At 44.8% G+C, this 20,409-nt stretch overlaps 1 protein-coding gene across 1 annotated transcript in view; it reads right to left on the bottom strand.

The window, feature by feature from the left end:
• The window catches only part of COL27A1 (collagen type XXVII alpha 1 chain), a 145,776-nt gene that overhangs the window by 64,065 nt on the left and 61,302 nt on the right, over window positions 1–20,409 (bottom strand). The window contains exons 14-24 of the mRNA XM_087914728.1: window positions 20,142–20,186; window positions 18,075–18,128; window positions 17,668–17,712; window positions 16,295–16,348; window positions 15,423–15,476; window positions 14,420–14,473; window positions 8,871–8,924; window positions 8,433–8,486; window positions 7,233–7,277; window positions 6,974–7,027; window positions 3,997–4,041 (exon numbers count right to left, since the gene is read on the bottom strand). Coding sequence (XP_087770854.1) covers window positions 3,997–4,041; window positions 6,974–7,027; window positions 7,233–7,277; window positions 8,433–8,486; window positions 8,871–8,924; window positions 14,420–14,473; window positions 15,423–15,476; window positions 16,295–16,348; window positions 17,668–17,712; window positions 18,075–18,128; window positions 20,142–20,186 — 558 coding nt within the window. The remainder of the gene's footprint in view (window positions 1–3,996; window positions 4,042–6,973; window positions 7,028–7,232; window positions 7,278–8,432; window positions 8,487–8,870; window positions 8,925–14,419; window positions 14,474–15,422; window positions 15,477–16,294; window positions 16,349–17,667; window positions 17,713–18,074; window positions 18,129–20,141; window positions 20,187–20,409) is intronic.

Raw genomic sequence — 20,409 nt, 5'->3', positions numbered from 1 at the left:
TCTTAGCCACTGAGCCACCACTTGAAAGCATCAGACAAAAAGGAAGAGTTCTCCTTGCTGGCTGAATCAGACCAGCATCCTCTGCAAAGTCCCAGTAGGCCTTCTTTTCTCACAGGCTGGGCCTCCCCAGCACAAACAGCAGCTGTTCTCTGTTTGAAAAACTGGCCTGTGGACCTTTGAAGCCCAAGGCTTAACAAAGGACTCCAGTGCAGGAACAAATTACAGACAACCCCCGTGATGTGAAGGTCAGAGAGAGCGCTAACATTTAGGATTTCCCTCCTCCTGTTGCCTCCCAACTTGCAAAACGCCGGGGCGGGAGAGAGAGAGAGAGAGACAGGCACAACAGGATGAGTTTCTGACATACACCCCGAAGCAGAAAATCATCTTCGATTGAGGGCTGTGAAGACCAGACTCTGGTATGATGATCAGGTCAAGAAGAAGATTGGGGCTGGAGATCCCGCAAGTCAGCCTAGCTGCTGCCAAGCATCTCCAACAGTAAAAACAAGGAGACAGCTTGGAGGCATAGAGGCAGTGATGCTCATGCCAGCAGGACTGTGGTAGATACAAGTCAGGATTTTCAATAGCTGCTACCCCGAATTTTTAAGAAAACAAATATATCTACCTACCTACCAGCCATCTTTTTATCCATCCATCCATCCATCTTTCTACCTATCTGCCTGCCAACCTGCTTACCTACCTACTCATCCATTCATTCATTCTGCCTATTTATTCATTATGCCCTTCCTTAGAATTGCCTGCCTACCTGCCTGCCTGCCTTCCTGCCTATCTATCTATCTATCTATCTATCTATCTATCTATCTATCTATCCATCCATCTATCTATCATTCATTTGTTCACTCATTCATTCTGCCTATTTATTCATTATGCCCCTCCTTAGAATTGCCTGCCTGTCTGCCTGCTTATCTATCTATCTATCTATCTATCTATCTATCTATCTATCTATCTATCTATCTATCTATCTATCTATCTTCTTTCATTCATTCATTCATTCATTCATTCTGCCTATTTATTCTTTGTGCCCTTCCTTGGAATTGCCTGCCTGCCTGCCTATCCATCCAACTATCTATCTATCTATCTATCTATCTATCTATCTATCTATCTATCTATCATCTTTCATTCATTTGTTCATTTATTCATTCTGCCTATTTATTCTTTATGCCCTTCCTTAGAATTGCCTGCCTGTTTGCCTGCCTATCTATTTACCTATCTATTTACCTATCTCTATCATTCATTCATTCATTCATTCATCCATTCATTCATTCTGCTCTTCCTTAGAATTGCCTGCCTGCCTGCCTATCTATCTGCCTACTTACCTCTATCTATCCATCCATCCATCCATTCTATTTATTCATTAGGCCCTTCCTTAGAATAGCAGAAAATCTTGATTGATGGTGAACCTCTATACAATGAATATCACCCAGACCTCAATGGACCAAGGCCCTCTGATGTTGTCGTCCAGCAGTTTGCAAACTTTTTCAGACCCTGGAACCTGGTCGTTTAATAGCAAGAAAACTCTGGAATCTCCAGTGTTAGGGGGAAAGATCTTAGTGACAGCAAAACTTGCCATTTCTGAACTCCAACCCCACTGAATTTTCCATGGAACTCTGTTTGGTTCTCGTGGAGCACCTCTGCAGAACAGACCCCAAACTGGAACGCAACTTTCCCTAATGATTTGGAAATTGCCTCTGGGTGTGGATGTTTTCCAAGCCTCCAGGATGGCTAAAAGCAAGCCGGCTGTTGTGTTGGAGGGAAGAGAGGGACAGAAGAAGAGAAGAAGAGGAAGGAATTTTCCCCAATGGCTGGCACAGCGTTCTTTCGCTAATGACCTAATTGGCAATGAGATGGAAGCCTTCCACGGCTAGACAGAAATGAGAAGAGGAAAAATAAGGGAGTTTAAGACTCATCTGGACGGGGTCACTGGCAAATGGGGGTGAAAAGACCCATTGTATTTTCTTTCAATCTCATAGAGGCTCACGGTTTCCTGTTCAGATTATGTCTGGAGTAGCTAAGGGGGTGGGAATGGGGTGGGTGGGGGAGAGAAACAACCCACGAACAAACTGGGTTCCCTCACCAGTTCACATTCTCAACCTGGCTCCAACGGAGTGGAATTTAGCCCTGGGCTGTTTAGCTACGTTGAATCCAAATAGTGGAGTTCATCGAATGAATAAGTGCTAAAGAAAGACAGACCTTCCTGCTTTCTCTACAGAAATTTGGGAGGCTGGGAAGAGGGTGGAGGGAATTAAAAGACCTTCGGTGGAGGCTCAGTTTTTCAATTTTCCTAAGGAAACGTGTGGAGTTTTCCTGATTGTTTCCTTGCCTCTAGGAAAAGAAGGCTATTTCTGCGGGACCTTCTCCAGATGTTTGTGCAAGACGCGGAGAAAGACAATTACCATTTTCTTGTGGACATTATATTATGGGCAATACAAAATGGCAACCAGGATGTCAAAAGCCCCATGGCTTCTACTGTTACAGGGGAGCCCCGCATCCAAAAATGAGTCTTAGCCATTCCAAGACTCTTGACAGGCACATGTTGCCTCAGTCCTTAATCTGAAGGATTTCTCCTGCTCCAGAAGAAGAAGAAGAAGAAGAAAAGAAATATCCTCTCGATGTTTCTGTCCATGAGGAGGGGATTTTGAGGGTCCCTGTGCGTGCCTGGCTCTAGATTAGACCGTCATTGTAAAAAAAAAAAAAGCAGTCCGTAAAAGAGCTACGATTGCCAAGGAAAGAAGTTTTCAGGAAAGTTTGTGGGTCTCTTAGCCAACAATTAAGGAGACCAAGATTGGTTGAGCCAAAGCCACCATTGCTGTCCCATGTGGTCGTCCAGGAATGGGATAAACATATGGAAGCCCTGAGGTTCTACCACATCGGTCAGTTTGATGATTTGGGGTATGTTTCAAGGGGAGGTGAGCGTTGATTCTTTCTTATTCCCAAATTATCGAGAGTTCTTCCTGTTGAATCTCATCGGGCATTGTGCGGCACAATTAAGTTGCCCAAATTATGCCGAATGGGGACCAACGTGAAAACTGGATTGTGGAGCCCATCTGGCATCATTCAGGCACATGGTCTATGGAGATTCTCAGTCGTCCAGGTCATGGTTACCCCAAAGGTGCTTTTTCAAGAGGCAGCTGGACTTCCTTGACCACGAGAAGTTCAGTTCTGAGAAGAACTGAAGAAGCTTCTTGGATGAGAAGCTAAACGTCTTCAAGGAAAAAAACAAGGAAGTCTTGAAAAAGCATCTTTTGGACAACCATGACCTGGATGACTGAGAATCTCCATAGACAAAGGATAAGAAAACCAACCAACCAACCAACCAACCAACCAACCAACCAACCTTGGAGGAAATAATAGCTTTGAACAATCAGAGCTTGGGTGTTAAGCACAGCCAAAATTGCACCAAGGAGAAGAAACTAGGTGCAAATTATTGTTGGTCGTGGCATAACAATAAACAGCTGAAGGAAATGTCTTTTGAGGTTACCAATCCCCAGGTCAAGATTGTCCAAAGGTGACTCTTCAAGAGGCAATTGGACTTTCTTGGTTTTTCCTTGAAGACGTTGTTGCTTTTCCTCCAAGAAGCTTCTTCAGTTCTTCTCGGAACTGAACTTCTCAGAGCTGAAGAAGCTTCTTGGAGGAGAAGCAACAACGTCTTCAAGGAGAAACCCAGAAAGTCCAGTTGCCTCTTGACAAAAAAGCACCTTTGGGACATTCCGTCTTTTATTCAGATGCAGGACTATGAAATGCGATGACAATAATCCCAATGTTTTCAAACGTGGCCGTCCTCCCACCTCTGCTTCTACGTAGATTAAACATTGGTAATCCAGGTATATAAACATCTCTGAAATAGGAATGTCAGCTATTCTATCGAAGTGGGGAGGGCATCAAATCCAGAAAGAGACATGCCAGCAACAGTCAAAGTTATCTCAGCAAGTCCTTCAGCTGGCAGGTGTCACTAAGGACAAAGATCTGATATGGGATTACCTCGTCACCCATTTTTCCCAGGTGTCCTCGGTTTCCTGGTTCACCCTACAACCAAACAGAGAACAGTCAGTCACACAGAGTCCTTGTGTTTTTGCAATGCACACCTCAACCCTTTAATCTTCCCTCAAAAACCAACAAACCAACAACAACCCATTCTACAGGTAGAAAAACGGAGACTGTGAAAGCTTGATCTGTCCCAACTTCCAATTGGCCCCACTTCGTTTCAAGTCAAATTTGTCGTTCCCAAGATTTGATTTCTCATAAGACAGTAGAGGCGGAGAAAACCAGAAGACTCGTGATGTTTGGAATACAAAGCCCATCAGGAGCACGTTCCCTGGAATTTATGGGAGCTGCAGTTCAATGCATCTGGGGAACATCAAGAAGTCTATTTCAGTCATCTCTCCCCGCCTCTTTCATTTCTCTTCTTTTTCTTCCTTGGTTTCTCCAACATGGTATTCTTCAAACATTGGGTCTACACCTCCCAGCAGAACCAATTAAGGGGGGCCATTGAATGGATGATGGGAGATGTAATCCAACTGGAGAGGACTGGGTTGGGGAAGACTCTAAGTAAAGAAGTAGGACAGAGAGCAAACCATACGCAAATGATTTTAGCTCGTTTCAAGCTTGTTAATTAACGGATTAACCTCAGATCACGTCCTAGCAGAGAGTGGGTAAGCAGAACAAATAGGAATTTTAGCCGTTCAGTTATCTTCAGCTGCGGAAAACATCTTCCCACGGTGATGGGTGATAGGTTTTTTTTCTTTTCTTTTTTTCAAAGTTACATCTTCTCCATCATCCACTGAAAAAAAATGCTGAATTGTTCCACAAATGTTGAATTAAAAAAATGGCTCAATCGTTCTGCATCTGTTCAATTGAAAAATCGCCGAATCGTTCCGCAATTGCCGAATTGAAAAACTGTTCAATTGTTCCACGATATTGGAACAACGAAACAAAGGACTAGGGTTAACATGATAGCAATCTTCCAGTATTTGAGGGGCTGCCCCAAAGAAGAGGGAGTCAATTTACCAAATTTACCAAAGCACCAGAATGGATGGAAACTAACCAAGGAGAGAAGCAACCTAGAACTAAGGAGGAATTTCCTGAGAGAGAGAACAATTAACCAGTGGAACTACTTGCCTCCAGAAGTTGTGGATGCCCCATCACTGAAGGCTTTCAAGCAGAGACAGGACAGTCATTTTTTATGAAATGGTAAGGATCTCCTACTTGAGCTAGACTAGACTAGAAGACTTCCAAGGTCCCATCTAACACTGTTATTCTGCATTTTGACATATTCTGCATTCTTCCAATATCTAAGGGGCCACCACAAGAAAGAAAGGGTCAACTTATTCTCCAAAGCCCTTGAAGGCAGGACAAGAAGCAACGGATGGAAACTGATCAAGGAGAGAAGCAACCTAGAACTTATTTCCTGGTGGTGAGAACAATTAACTAGTGGAACGGAAGTTGCCTCTAGAAGTTGTGGGTACTCCAATACTGGAGGTTTTGAAGAAGAGACCGGACAGCCATTTGACTGGGTTGTTATAGGGTCTCTTGCTTTAGTACAGGGCTGGACTAGAAGACCTCCAATTTCCCTTCCAACTCTGTTGGTCTGTTCGTTGAAAAACCCTTTTCCTGATCTTGGATTAGGATGGATCGCAAACGACACTGAAGGCATTCTTTGAAAGACCTTAATATGCAGCATCAGATTCAGGCTGGATTCAGGCTGTGCCAAAGTATCTTTGTACCATAACGTCGGAAAATGGAGAAAAGGCTTTCAAGAGGAAAACCTAGCTTTGGCTGCCCAAGAAAATTCAAAAAGCAACATTTTGCACACAATTTTCTGCACAGGAGGAAGTGTGTGTGTGTGTGAGGGGGGGGAGTGTAGAGGTCTGGGTCAGAAACAGCTGCCTTCTCTCAGACGCTGCATTGCAAAAGCTACTCTGTGAACTTTTGAGATGTCTCAGCTTCCACTGTGCATTAAAAAGAAATTAAAAAGCTTTTGAAAGAATGGCCAGCTGGAGAGAGAGAGAGAGAGGAAACCTATTCGGTTTAGGGATACTGCAGGCCCAGGAAGCAGAAGAAGGAGAAGGAGAAGGAGGAGGAGGAGGAGGAGGAGGAGGAGGAGGAGGAGGAGGGAGAGGGAGGGAGGAGGAGGAGGAGGAGGAGGAGGAGGAGGAGGAGGAGGAGGAAGAAGAAGAAGAAGAAGAAGAAGAAGAAGAAGAAGAAGAAGAAGAAGAAGAAGAAGAAGAAGAAGAAGAAGAAGAAGAAGAAGAAGAAGAAGAAGGGAGGAGGAGGAGGAGGAGGAGGAGGAGGAGAGGAGGAGGAGGAGGGAAGGAAGGAAGGAAGGAAGGAAGGAAGGAAGGAAGGAAGGAAGAGGAGGAGGAGGAGGAGGAGGAGGAGGAGGAGGAGGAGAACTGTGTATGAAATGAAAGTGACAATTTCGGATTCAATTCACACATACACACCAAAGAGCTCCGTTAAAATGTGGGCTTTTTTTTTTAAGCGTTGTGTGTTTGGAGGCGGGAGGTGGGAGGACTTCAGCCATTTTTAGCAACTTTTTCAATTGCATAATTTTTCTATTATTATCATTCTTTCTCTCCCTCTCTCCCTCTCTCTCTCTCTCCCCCTCCAGGAAGGCTGCCCTCGATCACACAATTAACCAATTTTTGAAAGAAAAGAACAAGCAAGGGGGGAAACGGGCTAATCATAAAAATTTGCTGTGGTTTGCAAAAATATGTGCAGGGTTCTCTCTGTCCCAGAAACCACGGTGAGTCGTAATTTCCAGACAAGAGAGAGAGAGGGAGGGAGGGAGGGAGAGAGGGAGAGAGAGAGAAGAAAAAAGGAGTTTTCAAGAAAGAAAGGGAATGCAACGGCCAGGAGAGGGTGAAATGCAATCTTTTAGATTTACAGCTTGGGAAACCCCAAAGGGTGAGATCTGTTGGCAACAGATTTGAATCTCCTACGGTGATGCCCTCCTTACCTTTAAACCTTCTGGGCCTGGTTTGCCGGGAAACCCCTTCTGCCCAGGGGGACCCTAAAAAGGAGACAAGTTGCAGGTAAGACACCAACGTGGAGAAAACTGTCATCGAGAGCAGGAAGCTCTTGGTCCCAAGTCCAGCTTGAAGGAGAGACTTTGAGAGGGGGCTGCGAGGGGAGAACTGCCCAAAAGTCAAGATGGAGAGCAATGCGGCCCAGTAATAGGCAACCCTCCCCTCTAGAAGAACCACCTGTGTTCTTACCTGTTCGCCTGGGGGGCCATAGGGACCTGGTGGTCCTTCATCACCCTGGAAGGAAGGGAGGAGAGGAGAGGAGAGGAGAGGAAAGGAAAGGAAAGGAAAGGAAAGGAAAGGAAAGGAAAGGAAAGGAAAGGAAAGGAAAGGAAAGGAAAGGACGGAGGATATGGGAAAGAGGAAGACAGGGAGAGGGAGGGAGGAAGAAAGGAAGGAGGGAAGGGGAAGGAGGAAGATGGGAATGAGGAAGATAAGGAGGAAGGATGGGAGGGAGGGAGGGAGGGAGGAAGGAGAGGAGAGAGAGGAGAGGAGAGGAAAGGAAAGGAAAGGAAAGGAAAGGAAAGGAAAGGAAAGGAAAGGAAAGGAAAGGAAAGGAAAGGAGGGAGGGAGGGGGGGGGAGGGGAGGAAGAGAGAAAGAGAGAAAGGAAGAAAGGGAAGGAGAGATGAAAGAAGGAGGGAGAGATGGATAGATGGAAGGAAGGAGGTAAGTGAAAGAGAGATGAGAGGAAGGAAGGAAGGAGAGATGGGAGGAAGGAGAGATGGATAAATGGAAGGAAGGTGGGAAAGGAAGGAGAGATGAGAGGAAGGAAGGAAGGATAGATGGAAGGGAGGAGCGGAGGAAGGAGAGATGGACAGATGGGAGGAAGGAGGGAAGGGAAAGAGATGAGAAGAAGTAAGGGAGGAAGAAAAAAGGAGAAAAGAAAGAAAAAGAAAGAAAAGAAAAAAAGAAAAACACATTTAATAGAAAGTTCTCCCTCAGCCAGGAGAAAGCACCCCAGCCCCATCCATCCCTAAGACAATCTAAATCCATTCACAGGCCGACTTAATCTGCAAGGGAAGTCCAGCCATCTTTGGGGAAATCAATCTCTAAAATCCTCCAATGTTTATATATATATAAAGACGAACCCAATACAGAAGCCTGATGATGGCAGATGAGATTCTGCCAAACGCTGCTACAACTTTAAAAGCACAACTACAATGACGTGGGAAAATACCCGAACAAAGCTGAATGCCATACATGTAAGTACCCGCAAAAACTTAAGAAAACAAATATATATATATATATATATATATATATATATATATATATATATATATATATATATATATATACACAAAAACACACATACATACACACACACACACAAACACACACACATAAATAAAAAAGGGAAACAGATGCGCATCGTGGAGGGAGCAGCCTCTCACCTCTTGGCCAGGCATTCCTCGGGGACCAGGCAAACCTCTCGCACCAGGCTTTCCCTGCAAAGGGGGCAGAAGGAGGAAAGGCTCAGCCAGACAGAGAGGCAGACAGACCCCGGTGGGCCTGCAAAAACACGGAGCGAAAGCACGCTGCCAACACGCGCTGCTGTGGGACGGCATCCAATGTCAATTCTCTTGCCCAAAGGAGTGTGTGTATGGGGTGTGGGTGGGGGGAAGGGAGAACAACAACCGAAAAAGAAATGGGGAAAGAAACTCCCATTCTTGGAGCCGTTACAATCCAAACGAAACCTGAAAGCCCAGCCAGAACGCTCCACGGAGATCTCCGTGGTTCTCTCCGTCCCTCCCCTTGCCGTTCCCTTTACCTCTTTCCTTTGCAACGGCCAAAACCAACCCAAAGCCATTCCTTTTGCGGCACCCCCTCACCTTAATACCTTCAGGGCCGTTTTCTCCCGGAGGGCCGATGCTTCCTGGGAAGCCCTGGAGAACATCAAATGGAGAGGACAATAAGCGAGAAGGCAGGAATCCGGCGAGGGGAGGGGGCGCATCAGCTCTTTGGAGAGAGAGAGAGGGAGAGAAGGGGGCCTGCCAAGTTCCAGGGGCCCACCAAACGTTTTAACTTGGATGGTTACTTTACGTTTGGTCAAAGGACCAAGGATTAATTAGCACCATATTCAACTCCCGGGCCGAAACTAAGCCGGAACGATTTGGCTCCTCGCATTAAGGCATAACCTGTTTCCAAGATCTCACTCAAGCAGATTTAAAATTGCTGATTCAAGTGTCAAAAGGGGAAAATGCAGATGTGGAGAGTTTAAACTCTGTTACCTCCCGTTCCTCAAGTCTCATCTTCCACTGCGCCCTAATAATGGGGGAAATGACCAGCCTGGGACTGCAAGAACCATTTGCACCACTCAGCTGACCCTGAGGACACAGATAAACCTCCAAGTGGCCTCAACAACCCTCTAAAAGGAGGCAAATGACCAGCTGTCTGCAAGGAGTATAAATCCTTCCATTCCCCACCAGTCAGAAGTGATGAGATTCAATTTTTTTTACTACCAGTTCTGTGGCATGGCTTGGTGGGCGTTGGAGGGGAAGGATATTGTAAAATCTCCAGTCAGAGGTGGTGTTTGCCAGTTCCCTGAACTACTTAAAATTTCTGCTACTGGATAAATCCTTCCATTCCCCACCATCCAGTCAGAGCTAAAGAAGCTTCTTGGATGAGAAGTGAAACAACTTCAAAAAGAAAAAAAAACAGAAAGTCCAGTTGCCTCTCGAAAAAAGCACCTTCAGGACAACCATGACTTGGATGACTGAGAATCCCTACAGACCATCCTGGGACAACTCCATTCAGAGTTACGGAGGTCCCATATCTAACTGAAAAAGACTATCTTCTGTCTCAGGAGCTGTCCAGCCTGAGGTCAACCAAATGGCCTAGAAAACATGCTGTGGTCTATTTCCTCTGCTTCCTTTGTTACTTATGGTAGATAAGATCTTTTGAGGTTCATAGTCTGGATAGATTACATGAAGAAGACCTAGCTGGTTGGAGGAGTCTATTGTGTCAACTCAAAATATTTTTATGGTCTTTTAGAGTTGCCAACAGAAAGGGAGGCGGAGCAGTGTGGCAGCTTGGAAAGAGACAGGGCATTCCATAAATAGTTTTTCAAAGATAGTTAACTAGGTGACCGAAGTTTCTGCTGTGCAAAATTCTAACTGGAGAGCATGATTGATGATTCTTGGCTATGGATGTGCCCCATTGGAGAATATGAATTACGATATACCCAGAGAAGTGGAGGGAAACCAGGGTCAAGGGTGACAATGAATTATGTGTCTCAGAGTCAGCTGCACCCAGGCAGTGCCAGACATGGTAACTCCCAATAAATCCTTTTGAAGTTTTGGAAGTTGGACTCGAGACTCATGATTTAAATGGGGGTAACTGCCGGAATCCTGACATATAGTACCTTTCTACCCCGAGAAAGGCATTATAGGATTCTTCTCTGAAAGGAGAGAAAGAGGAAAGAGAAGAAGAGGACAACCCAAAGCAAGATTGATGGAGTCAAATATTTTTGCACTGTTGGAAGATCTGAAGGACCCCATGGTCCTGGAGAAGCAGAAACAAGAGATCTGGGAAAGCAGAGGTGGCACCAGATACCGACTTCCCTTTGTGTTGACATTGTACTTTGGTTTCACGGGGATGCGAACCGATGGGGAGGGGAAAAGCTAAAGGGAAAAGCTGGGGAAAGTTCGTCGCAGGAAACCGAACCAAAATGTGGATTACAATTTGTCTTGGCCCTTGAACCAAGGTTGCGCACGGGGGCCAGCGGACGTTGCCTCGTAGCCCAGTGTGTGGTTCTCCACAAATTCTGAAGTGGCAGCTTCCCCTTTTTCTCAGGGCGATATAAATCAGGGCTTAACAAGCCTGACAGAAGGCAGAAGTGGGCTTGGCATGGAGGAAGGGAAAGGTTATGACATGCTCCGTAGCAGACCACATGATTTTGGAACGCCTACCCATATTATATTTTTTTTCCGCCCACAATCCATTCAGCTCAAGGAAACAAAGGGAGGCCCAGTCCAGTCCAAGGTCAACAAAGAAGAAAGATGACTAAGGGAAGGCAATCCAACCAAGAGAGGTTCCAGGCCTTAGTAAAATACCAGAAGTCTGACGGGAGGACATGAGTGAAGCAGAGTGAAGAACATGTCTTCAACATGTCTATGGAGCTGAAGAAGCTTCTTGGATGAGAAGCGAAACATCTTCAAAGAAAAACAAGGAAGTCCAGTTGCCTCTTGGGGGAAAATAAAGCGCCTTTGGGACAAACATCTTCAACCATCTTCCAAACTAGACAAGCAATCTTTCTTTAGGAACTGGAGAGGTTGGGCTGAGCTGGACCACCTTCCTTTTCCTAAAGCTCTAAGAGGACACCCAACTCATCATCACCATTTAACGGCCCCGTAATCCCTTGTCTGGACATCTGATCGGAGCTAGCACAGCAGTTAATGGCCGGTTGCCCTTCCTATCACCAACGTGGAGCTTTGTTCAGCAGATATATTCTCATTATGGCCAGAGAGAGAAATACCTGAAGAGGACACCCAACTCATATTCCAAAGTCAGGGTTTTTCCAAAGCCACGTTCTGCTGAACCTCAGATGCCATTAGTAGCCGATGGATCATGACAGGAGTTTGCTCCAGCACAGCTAATTTTCTATCATTTGAGCTTTGCTTCTTAACCGGGGGCTCCAGAAATGATTTTTTTTCTTAATGAACAGCTTAATGAACGGCTTGAAAACGTTGGAAGCCACCCTTGAACTATGTTCTCAAGAACTTGACCAATGCAAGGCTGCATAATTTAGAATGCCATAAAACCACTATGTCTAAGTTGATAGTTCCTTATATTAAACGTGCAGTGGAGAACTTTCTTCAAGCCACTGATCAAACCCAGGGTCCAGAGTTTTTATAGCCATCTCCAAATGGCCATCTTCAGATGTCCTGAAGCTCCAATTCCTAGCATTTACATCACATAATTCCTTAATAATGTTAGATTACAGATTAACAGAGTTGGAAGGGATTTTATCAACTCTTAGCAGCTGTATAGATAGAATTACTCTCTGATGATCTATCACTATTCTGGTCTTTCAGTCTTGCCAAAAACTATACCGGCCAAGAATCTGAGCAACAGAAATCTCATTTACAGATTTATTTGCAAATAAACCTGGACTGCCATCCCTCAGAAATGCTGGAGGGTGTCTTGCTTGGGTGTGTTGTGGACTAGATGACCAACAAGGTCCCTTCCAATCTCTGTTACTCTGTTAAACCACAGGACGGCTCTTTATCTCTTTATCTTTATCTCTTTATCATTATCTAGCCAACAAAATAGAGAACTCCAGATTAATGGAATGATCCCCAAAGGGGGAAAAAAACCCAACAAATCGGGAGGGTTTTTCATCAGAAAAAAAAAAGGAATGGTGGTGTGGTTTGTTTTTTTAAAAAAAACCAGCTTTTTATTTAACTTCATCCCAATTTTTCACAGTTATTAGATAGGCTGATAAGCAGAAATAAAGCAAAACACTAAAACCGCCACGCCAAAAGTTATCGTTCATTCACTGCGGCTCATTCCAGGATCTCATCACGAGCTCTTCAAACTCTTATTTTAACTAGAAAGCAAATGATTTATTTATTTATTTGTTTTGTGCATGACTGATGGAGGCCAACCAATTCTTTCTCCTATTCCTCTCCCTCACCTTTCTTGCCAAGTTTATAGGATGTTACTTTAACCATCGTTGACAAGGTCCAAATATTTAAATAGCCCTGGATTCCTTTTGATGGAATTCAGTATTCACAACACGTTATTCTTGGAAATAACTCTGTGTAGAGTTGGATCAGTTCACCATCTATCTCAGATATTGTTAATTCTCCATTGTTGTTTTTTTCCCACCCCGCTTGGAGATACTGCCAGGAATTGACCTGGACTTGATTTTAGGACATTTTAGGTATTTTACAAGTGAGTAAATTAGCCGTGTGATGCAACCCTATGAAGCCCTCTTGGAAAGTCACTGCGAGGTTGTGAATTGGCTGGATTTATCTATTGCAATAAGCCAGGGTTGTCATCATATTTTGCTGAAAAAGCCAGAGCTGGCTGAATTAAGCATGAATTGCTAAATTCCAAAGGGAAGGAATTGTATGCAATTAGCCTGACAGGTTAAGTCCATCTGGGAAGACTTCCAACTTCCCCGTTAATTTCCACCTTGGTTTGTCTGGACCCAGACATGCATTCGTGGTGCTGAGTCTGGGCCATATTTAACAAAATGAAATTCAGTGTAGAGAAAAGTAAAGTCCTACACTTAAGCAAGAAAAAAACCAAAATTACACATATAGATTGGGTGAAACCAGGCTTAACAGCAGTAACTTTGAGAGGGATCTTGGAGTCTTAGTGGACAACCAGCTAAATATGAGCCAGACTAGCCATATGCAACGGCAGCCAAAAAAGCTAATGCAATCCTAAATTGCATCAACAGAGAGATACAATCAAGATCAAATGAGGTACTAATACCACTCTGTAAGGCCTTAGTAAGTCCACACTTAGAGTACTGCATCCAGTTTTGGTCAGCACACTATAAAAAAGGTTGAGACTCTAGAAAAAGTGCAGAGAAGAGCAACCAGGATGATGTGGGGACTGGAGGCTAAAACATATGAAGAATGGTTGCAGGAACTGGGCATGGCTAGTCTAGTGAAAAGAAGGACCAGGGGAGACGGGATAGCAGTTATCCAATATTTGAGGGGCTGCCACAGAAAAGAAGGGGTCAAGTTATTTTCCAAAGCATCAGAACGCCAGAAAAGGAACAATGGATGGAAACTGATCAAGGAGAGATTCAACCTGGAAATAAGGAGGACTTTTCTGATTGTGAGAGCAATCAACCCATGGAACAGAAGTTGTCTTCGGAAGTTGTGGGAACATCATCACTTGAGACTTTCAAGAAGAGATTGGACTGCCATCGGTCAGAAATAGTGTAGGGTCTCCTACTTGGGCAGGGGGTTGGACTAGTTGTCCTACAAGGTCCCTTCCAGTTCTGATTAGGTTATCTGTCTCTGCTTTGAAGAGTGGCGAATAAGGGGTTACTGAAAAAGTTTGCTCAGTGAACCAAAATGGCCTCTACGGGTGACTGAAGAGTTCAAGAAATGAAGCTTTTTATGGATAGATAGACGAGAGAGACAGAGACGGACAGACAAATATATAAGTATCTAAATATGTAGATATTCCTCTTGAACAGGAGAGAAGAGTGGTAAAGCAGAAATATTTCACCTTTGTGAAGATGAGGAGGAACAGGGTGTAAAGATTTCAAAACATCCTGATTTCAGCACCCTTCAAGCGGGTCCTTTTGAATGGCATATTCAGAATCGGGAATAACTCAGCCTTCAGATATTTTACGCATCTCTAAATAATACAGATCCTTAAAAGAAGAAGCCAAATTGGAGACAGAACCTACCTCTGGGCCAGGTGAACCTGGAATTCCAGCTGGGCCTTTTTCACCAACTCTTCCCTGCAGGAAACAAACACATGGGTGACCATTGAGGGTGACCTAATCTAGCTAGGAAGAAATATGGAAGATAATATCTCCAGATATTGCTAACCATCTCCTAGTTTTTCCATTGGCCATGTTGATTCATTCATTCATTCATTCATTCATTCATTCATTCATTCATTCATTGATCCATTCATTCATCTGATTTCCATTCTATATCTTCTCCAGAAGATCAAAGCAATCAACACACCACTCCCTATTCAGTTTTCTCTACCATGACAACCCATGGGATTAATGATTAACCCAACATCACCATAGCGGCATCCATGAGGTCCAGTGGACATGAGGTCCTCTATCCTGATTGGTACTTCAAGAAGATCCAAGGTCTTCTTTGCTTTCCACAAAACAATTATGGATATCAGTCAGTATTTATTTCCATTTCCCCCCAGGTGTGTTGCAATGTGTTTGCTAACAAACCTGAAAGCACTGATACCCTCTTTTCCCCCGTGGATTTGACCACGCTTTCCAATTCTTCTCTCTTTGGCTTCTCTTTAACTCTCATGACAATCCAAGGTTTACCCTAGAAGCTTTGTGGCCCAATGGGAATTTGAGTCCAGACCTCACTGTGTCGTCTTTCTATGAAACATTTTCATGGAGATTCAAGAGGACAATCGATTTTTAAAGGGTGCCTCAAGATGTCCCGGAGTTGAATTAGAACTTTCCTCACCAATGGCTGTAATGATGGTTGATAGGAATCGGTGGTGGTAGTCAGCTGGTTCGGACCAGTCTGGCGTACCAGTTGCAGTACGCAAAGCGTGCTCTCATAGAACCAGTAGGAAAAAATGTAGAATCCTGCCACCGATAGGAATTGCATCCAAGTAACATCTGAAGGACCACAGTAATGTTCTTCTCCGCACTCTAACCAATACAACAAATTCCTTCCAGGGAAACTCAAGCAATTACTTACCATTGGGCCTGGTTTTCCTCGTAATCCTGGGATCCCAGGCAATCCTTGGCTACCCTAAAACAGGGAGCAGAAATCTTCAGAATAGGTAAAGCTACCTATCCAAGAAATTAACTTGGTTCCAATATACTCTTAACAAACCGTAGCCTTCGGTCTATTTCTCAATCTTCCATTGATTCCTGTCCATCAAATGACTAATCACTCCCAAGTTAAATTGTTCTACATCTTGACTTGGCTATTTGTGTCAATTGCCAAATCAAACCTTTGATATTGTCTGCGAAAGATCTGACTCAGTAACGTTGCAGATTTTGCTTTCCCGCCCGGAGATCCTAAATCATTTTTATTCATTCAAATAAAATCAAGTCTTGGTCTATATAGAGATAGGGGGGTGGGGAGGGAGAGACAGAGAGAGAGAGAAAGAGACAAAGGCAGAAAGACAGAAAAAAGAAAAAGAGAAAGAGAGAGAGAATGAGAAAGAAATAAAGATTAGAAGAGAGAGAAAGGGAAAGGGAAAGAGAAAGAAAGAAAAAGAGAGACAGAGACAGAGAAATAAAGCGACAAAGAGAGAAAGGAAAAAGAGAAAGAGACAGAGAAAAAGAGAAAGAGAGAGAGAGTGAGAAAGAAAGATTAGAAGAGAGAGAAAGGGAAAGGGAAAGGGAAAGAGATAGAAAGAAAAAGAGAGACAGAGACAGAGAGAGAAAGAGACAAAGAGAGAGAGAAAGAAAAGAAAAAAAGAGAAAGAGACGGAGAAAAAGAAAAAGAGAGAGAGAATGAGAAAGAAAGATTAGAAGAGAAAGAAAGGGAAAGGGAAAAAGAAAGAAAGAAAAAAGGGGGAGAAAGAAAAGAAAGAGAGAGAAGAAAATAATTGAATTTACCTTGTCCCCTTGGAAACCAATTTCTCCAGGAATGCCTGCCATCCCTTCCTCACCCTGGATATACATCACCAAAGAAAGTTACAACAAATAACACACCAAGAACACAACACAAGTCCAGGGTTCAAGAGGGATTTTAGAGGATGGAGGGAAACGGCATGCTTTTTCGAGCTTTCCACAACCAGGATTGGTGGCAAAAACAAGATTAGAGCATGGCTGGCATAGCTGTTGCATGAGGTGCGTTTCTTCAGAATGTGTTGTCTAGTGAATTTAGATTTTTGGACAACCGACCGGTATCATTAATCTTGTAGAAGTAAATGAAGGTGGAGGTGGTTGACTAACCGGGAAGAATGGAACTTGGGAGTTATTTATCCTCAAAAATGCACAACAGTGAAAGGTGCAATGCGGACAGGATTTATAAGAACTTCTAGATCAGCGGTCGCCAACCGGTGGACAACATTCCTCCTCCTCCTCCTCCTCCTCTCCTCCTCCTCCTCCTCCTCCTCCTCCTCCTCCTCCTCCTCCTCCTCCTCCTCCTCCTCCTCCTCCAGCTTTTGCAAGTCAGCAAGACACAGCAGATGGAATAAGTTACCATCCAGCCTTTTCATCTGATTTGAGTTAATATTTCAAGACGGGCTGAGTCCCCTGGCAACAGAGCGGGTCTCGGATCGCCATGCCTTGCTCCATCTGAAGCAAGACGGGAAGTTTCAGATGCCACCCGGACTTCTTGCTGAAGGAGGAAGGATGTCTGACCTCAACCGTTCCAACCCAATTGGGTTGGAAACCAAGAACAAAGGGGATTCCAGAAGACCTCCGTGTATCCTGAGAACTTCTGCGTGCCCTGAGAATCTTGAGCTTGGCCCAGCCCAGAGGTTGACACTCTGGTGGCTCCCCACATGGCTTGCACTTGTCTGATCAGCCACAACCACAGGAGCCACTTAACCAAGTAGACGCATCTGTAGAGGTAAAGGCCAGGTTTTTCTCCCCAAACTTCTGTTCCGCCCGCCCCCTCATTTTTGCCACCAACTGTTGTTGAACAGTCCAGAGTATATTAGTTGTAGAAAACTTGCAGTTCCGTGCTGTAGCTCTGGAAAGAAAGTGGAGGGCAATTAAGGGGAGAGGGAGGAGGAGGAGGAGGAGGAGGAGGAGGAGGGGGGGGAGAGGGAGAGGGAGAAGGGGAGAGGAGAGGAGAGAGAAGAGAGGAGAGAAGAGAAGAGAAGAGAAGAGAAGAGAAGAGAAGAGAAGAAAGAGAAGAGAAGAGAAGAGAAGAGAAGAGAGAGAAGAGAAGAGAAGAGAAGAGAAGAGAACTATGGGACGACAACAAGCTTCGGCATGCAAAGAAATCACAACAAACAATAAGGGAATATTCAGATCACCTTATCACCTTTCAGTCCATGTTCTCCTGGATTTCCCATCAACCCCTGATTTGAAAAAAAACAGAGAAAGAATCTCGTATAACCTTCTTTCTGGAAGTCCTCCTTCCACAAGGAAGGAAACTTAAAAGAGGAAAAGGCTTTCATCTAATCATGGGGAAAGTTCAGATCTAACCAGCTGGCCTGGAACACCACCAAAATTAAAACTGGTAGGCTGGATTTTGGAAACATGACATTGGAATGTAGGTCATCCTTGCTAAAAGTAGCCCTGGATTTCCCTTGCTATTCCTCTTCAGGTTATCACTCCTATTATTTATGTGGTTCAACCGCTGAGTCTCTTGAAGTTCTCCTGAAGTTCTCCTGAAGAGGAGATCTGGAGTCTACTGAGAAAAAGGACTTCTTCTACTCACCTTTAGTCCTTTTGGTCCAGGGAACCCCATTTCTCCAAGAACACCTACATCACCCTGGTGAGAGAGAAGAGGTTTAGGTTGGAAGATAGCCAGAAACACCTTCTGGTGCCTTCAAGAGCTACCTCTTCCCTTTATTTTCTAGGATAAATCTTTTGGAGGTGGAAACCTAGGTCGATTGTAGGTTGTCTCACGCTACAAAGCAATGGCCCTTTTGTGGATCTACAGTGTATGAACAATGCTGCAAAGTTCCACAGATTTAATACCAAAGCAATCTCTTGTTTTTTTACACACTCACGTACATAGAAGCAATTTATGTACAAGACAATGTCAAAGACAAGAAAGGTTGTCTTTGACATTCAGAAATTTCGCAGAGTCTGGAGCACATCGACTAAGTCCTCAGATTGCCTCCAAGTAGGGATGAAGGAACAGGATACTCTCTGACGGGGACATCACATGGCTGGAAGGCGTACACTGAGTTGGCTGTACACATCACATGGCTGTACACTGAGTTGGACCCTTCTGAAGAACAGATCCCTTCTTCGTGCAACTCTTCACAGAGGCCTTCTTGGAAAAGAGTTGGCTTCACACAGCTGGCCAGGATGAATTAGCCGGAATAGAAACAAGTGGGCTCAGGTTATAGCACATGGCCTGATCAAACAATAGTGAATGCCCGTGTGGAAAGATAGAAGTTGAACCACAGCCAGTGGGATACTCAGCTTCAAGGGGAGGAAATATGGGGAACTCAACTGGTTGAGAGTATGGCGATGAAGGTCTAAATATTTTCCAGGGAGAGATGGGACACACTCTGGAGATGTTCAGATTATCCATGCAAAGCTTGAGTTAGAGCACTTGATTTTGGGAAGAACGATATAGCTGATGAACTAATCATAGTCAACTAATCAAGGAGAGAAGCAACCTAGAATAAGGGGAAATTTCTTGACAGTGAGAACAATTAACCAGTGGAACAGCTTGCCACCAGAAGTTGTTGGCGCTTCATCACTGGAGGTTTTCAAGATGAGATTGGACAGCCATTTTGGGTATAGGGCAGATGGTTTACACGCTTTCAAACTGCTAGGTTAGCAGAAGCTGGGACCAGTCATGGGAGCTCACTCCATGATGCGGTGCTGGGGGGTCGAACCGCTGAACTGCCGACCTTGTCTAATCGACAAGCGCAGCGTCTTAGCCACTGAGCCACCGCGTCCCTTTTATCTAACCCAGTGAGTTAATGTTAAACCATCCAAAAGATGGTCTGCCGCTTGGATCCGCCATGAGGGGCTCACCAAGGGTAGACTGTGAACCTACAAATGGATCGCGAAGTCTTAGGAACGCGCCGAGGCTGGAGGTTGTCATTTGTGAGGTTTCCAGTTCAAATCCAGCATACAGCTGTTGTCGCCCAGTTCGGGCCTGGAAGTGACATTTATTTTTAGCCTCCTGTTCCTTGGGGTTCTCCTCTCCGCTCCTTAATCAGAAAGCGATGGTGACCGATCTGCAATTTTCTCTATCTTGGATCTTCACCTCCACTCCGCTTCCAGACAGACTCTCTCCCTTTCTCCACTCCAGAAACAACAACAACAACAAAAAAAAACCACGCAGCATTGTTTATACAACACCGGACCACACAACAGGATGTGTGTGTGTGTGTGTGTGTGTGTGTGTGTGTGTGTTTCCAACTCACCAAGTGTCAGAAGCTTGACCTGTTCAATTCCTGCCCGCGGGAAGGCTTCACGGGAGGGACTAACGCCTAGCCCCAAGTTTTGGGAGGGGAGCAATGGATTTTCGGCACTTCCAAAAGGAAATTTCTCTCCTGCACCCCACAAAAAAGCCCCCAATGGCGGTGCAGCGGCCCAGATACAGGGGAGTCATAGGGCCTTGCTTCTGTTTGCAAGAACTGGGCACCTACCCTGGCTAATCTTTGATTCAGGAGAGAGGCAGTTTTGCTTATCGTCCTGCACCAGCTCCTCCTTTCACCCCAGCTGCTAAATAAATGCATAGTAGCTTTATTGTTCTTTCAAAAGAGCTGTGGGGGGGGATAAAAGCATCGCCTGACTTTTTTTTCCCGGTACTTACAAGAAGGCCGGGGACTCCAGGGGGACCAAGAGCTCCTAAGTCTCCCTAAACAGAAAGAAAGATGAAACTCGGTTAGTGGGCTCTTTGCGGGAAGAGGTGTGGGAAGAGAGCCGGGAGCCCACCGTCCCCGGTTGGCTGGGGAGCGGGGAGGAGCTCTTCCTGCCAGCAGAAATGCGGGAACAGCAGCAGCGGCAACAAGGAGAGCTTTGCAAAGCCCAGATGGCTCGCTCGGACCCGTGCCAGCTAAGTGATGAAGAGACTGAAAGTG

Source organism: Pseudonaja textilis, chromosome 17, assembly GCF_049901715.1.
Source record: "Pseudonaja textilis isolate UNSWEBS1 chromosome 17, rPseTex1.2, whole genome shotgun sequence".
Classification (NCBI taxonomy): Eukaryota; Metazoa; Chordata; class Lepidosauria; order Squamata; family Elapidae; genus Pseudonaja; species Pseudonaja textilis.
This window is presented reverse-complemented; position numbering and strand designations above follow the sequence as displayed.